The sequence below is a fragment of the Cebus imitator genome, unplaced genomic scaffold (genome assembly GCF_001604975.1).
Source record: "Cebus imitator isolate Cc_AM_T3 unplaced genomic scaffold, Cebus_imitator-1.0 Scaffold140, whole genome shotgun sequence".
Lineage (NCBI taxonomy): Eukaryota > Metazoa > Chordata > Mammalia > Primates > Cebidae > Cebus > Cebus imitator.
The window spans coordinates 2941948-2943624 of NW_016107455.1; the positions used below are offsets into that span (position 1 = coordinate 2941948).

Here is a 1677-nt window from a genome sequence, read left to right on the forward strand (position 1 = left end):
AAAAAAAAAAAAAAAAAAGATAATTAAGGATGTCTATAATACCAGCACTTTGGGAGGCCAAGGCATGAAGATCACTTGATTCCAGGAGTTCAAGACCAGCCAGGGCAAAATGGTTAAACTCCATCTTTACAAAAAATATATTAAAATTGACCTGGCATGGTGGCACTATTACTACTCCTACTACTTAGGGAGCTGAGGTGGGAGGATCACTTGAACCCAGGAAGCAGAGGTTGCAGTGAGCCACAATCGCACCACTGCACTCCAGCCTGGGTGAAACAGCAGGACCCTGTCTCAAAAATCAAATAATAATAAGATAATTAAGGAATAATAATTAAAGAATCTTAGGAATTATTTCCTAAGTATCATTTTCTCTAAATAAATGAATATAAATACCACTACTATGGAAGGTCATAAATGCTCCATTACCATCAGAGAAAGTCCAAGTTAGAAAACCAGGCATGGCCAGGCACGGTGGCTCACGCCTATAATCCCAGCATTTTGGAAGGCCAACATGTGAACCACCTGACGTCAGGAGTTCGAGACCAGCCTGGCCAACATGGTGAAACTCTGTCTCTACTAAAAATACAAAAGTTAGCTGGGCGTCATGGCACAAGCCTGTAATCCCAGGTATTTGGGAGGCTGAGGCAAGAGAATTGCTTGAACCCAGGAGGCAGAAGTTGCAGTGAGCCGAGATCGTACCATTGCACTCCAGTCTGCGTGACAGAGTGAGACTCTGTCTCAAAAAAAAAAGCAAGGCAGGAACAGGCACATCGTAAACTATATTACAGAGAGATCCCCAATATTGATTTTGGCAATGAGAACAAAAGCTTAAGTTTCACACTCAGGGATACTATTCCTTCTATATCACACCATGGTTCGGTGAAGTTCACCTGTTGGCAGAGTCTTCACTGCCTCTTCATATACAGCACAGCACCTCTCCTCCTTCCGGCCAACCTCTACTGCTTTGGCTTGTTTCGTCGTAGGCTGCTCTTCTGTCTGTGACTCAATCTCTAATTCTCGCCTTGCCACATAATCCCAAGTGAAAGGATCATCAGTGTGTAGATCCTGAAGGCTGAAAAATATAACTTACTGGTATCTATCCCAACAAGAAACTAACTCAGAATATCAGGGAAACAATTACCTATGCTTTAAAAATCTACACAGGACATCCCTGTAACAAGTGCAGTACCATAAAAACTATTTCCCAGGCCGGGCCCACTGGCTCACACCTGTAATCCCAGCACTTTGGGAGGCCAAGGCGGGTGGATCACCTGAGGTCAGGAGTGCAAGACCAGCCTGACCAATATGGTGAAACCAGATCTCTACTAAAAATACAAAAATAAGCCTGGCATGGTGGGGTGTGACTATAGTCTGAGCTACTAGAGATGCTGAGACAGGAAAATCGCTTGAATCCAGAAGGCAGAGGCTGTAGAGAGCCAGGATTATGCCACGGCAGTCTCAACCTCACGAACTCAGGAGATGTTCCCACCTCAGCTTCCAGAGTAGCTAGGACCACAGGCATGTATCAGCACACCTAGCTTATTTTTTGTAGAGACAGGGTTTTACTATGTTGCCCAGGCTGGTCTCAAACTCCTGAGCTGAAATGATCCACCTGCCTTGGCCTCCCAAAGTGCTGGGATTACAGGTGTGAGCTACCATACCTGGCCAGAAAAAAAA

At 44.8% G+C, this 1677-nt stretch overlaps 1 protein-coding gene across 1 annotated transcript in view; it reads right to left on the reverse strand.

Moving 5' to 3' along the window:
• UTP6 (UTP6 small subunit processome component) overlaps positions 1 to 1677 on the reverse strand; it is a 35734-nt gene that overhangs the window by 15588 nt on the left and 18469 nt on the right. The window contains 1 exon segment of the mRNA XM_017542015.2: positions 891 to 1072. Within this exon segment, the coding sequence (XP_017397504.1) occupies positions 891 to 1072 (182 nt within the window).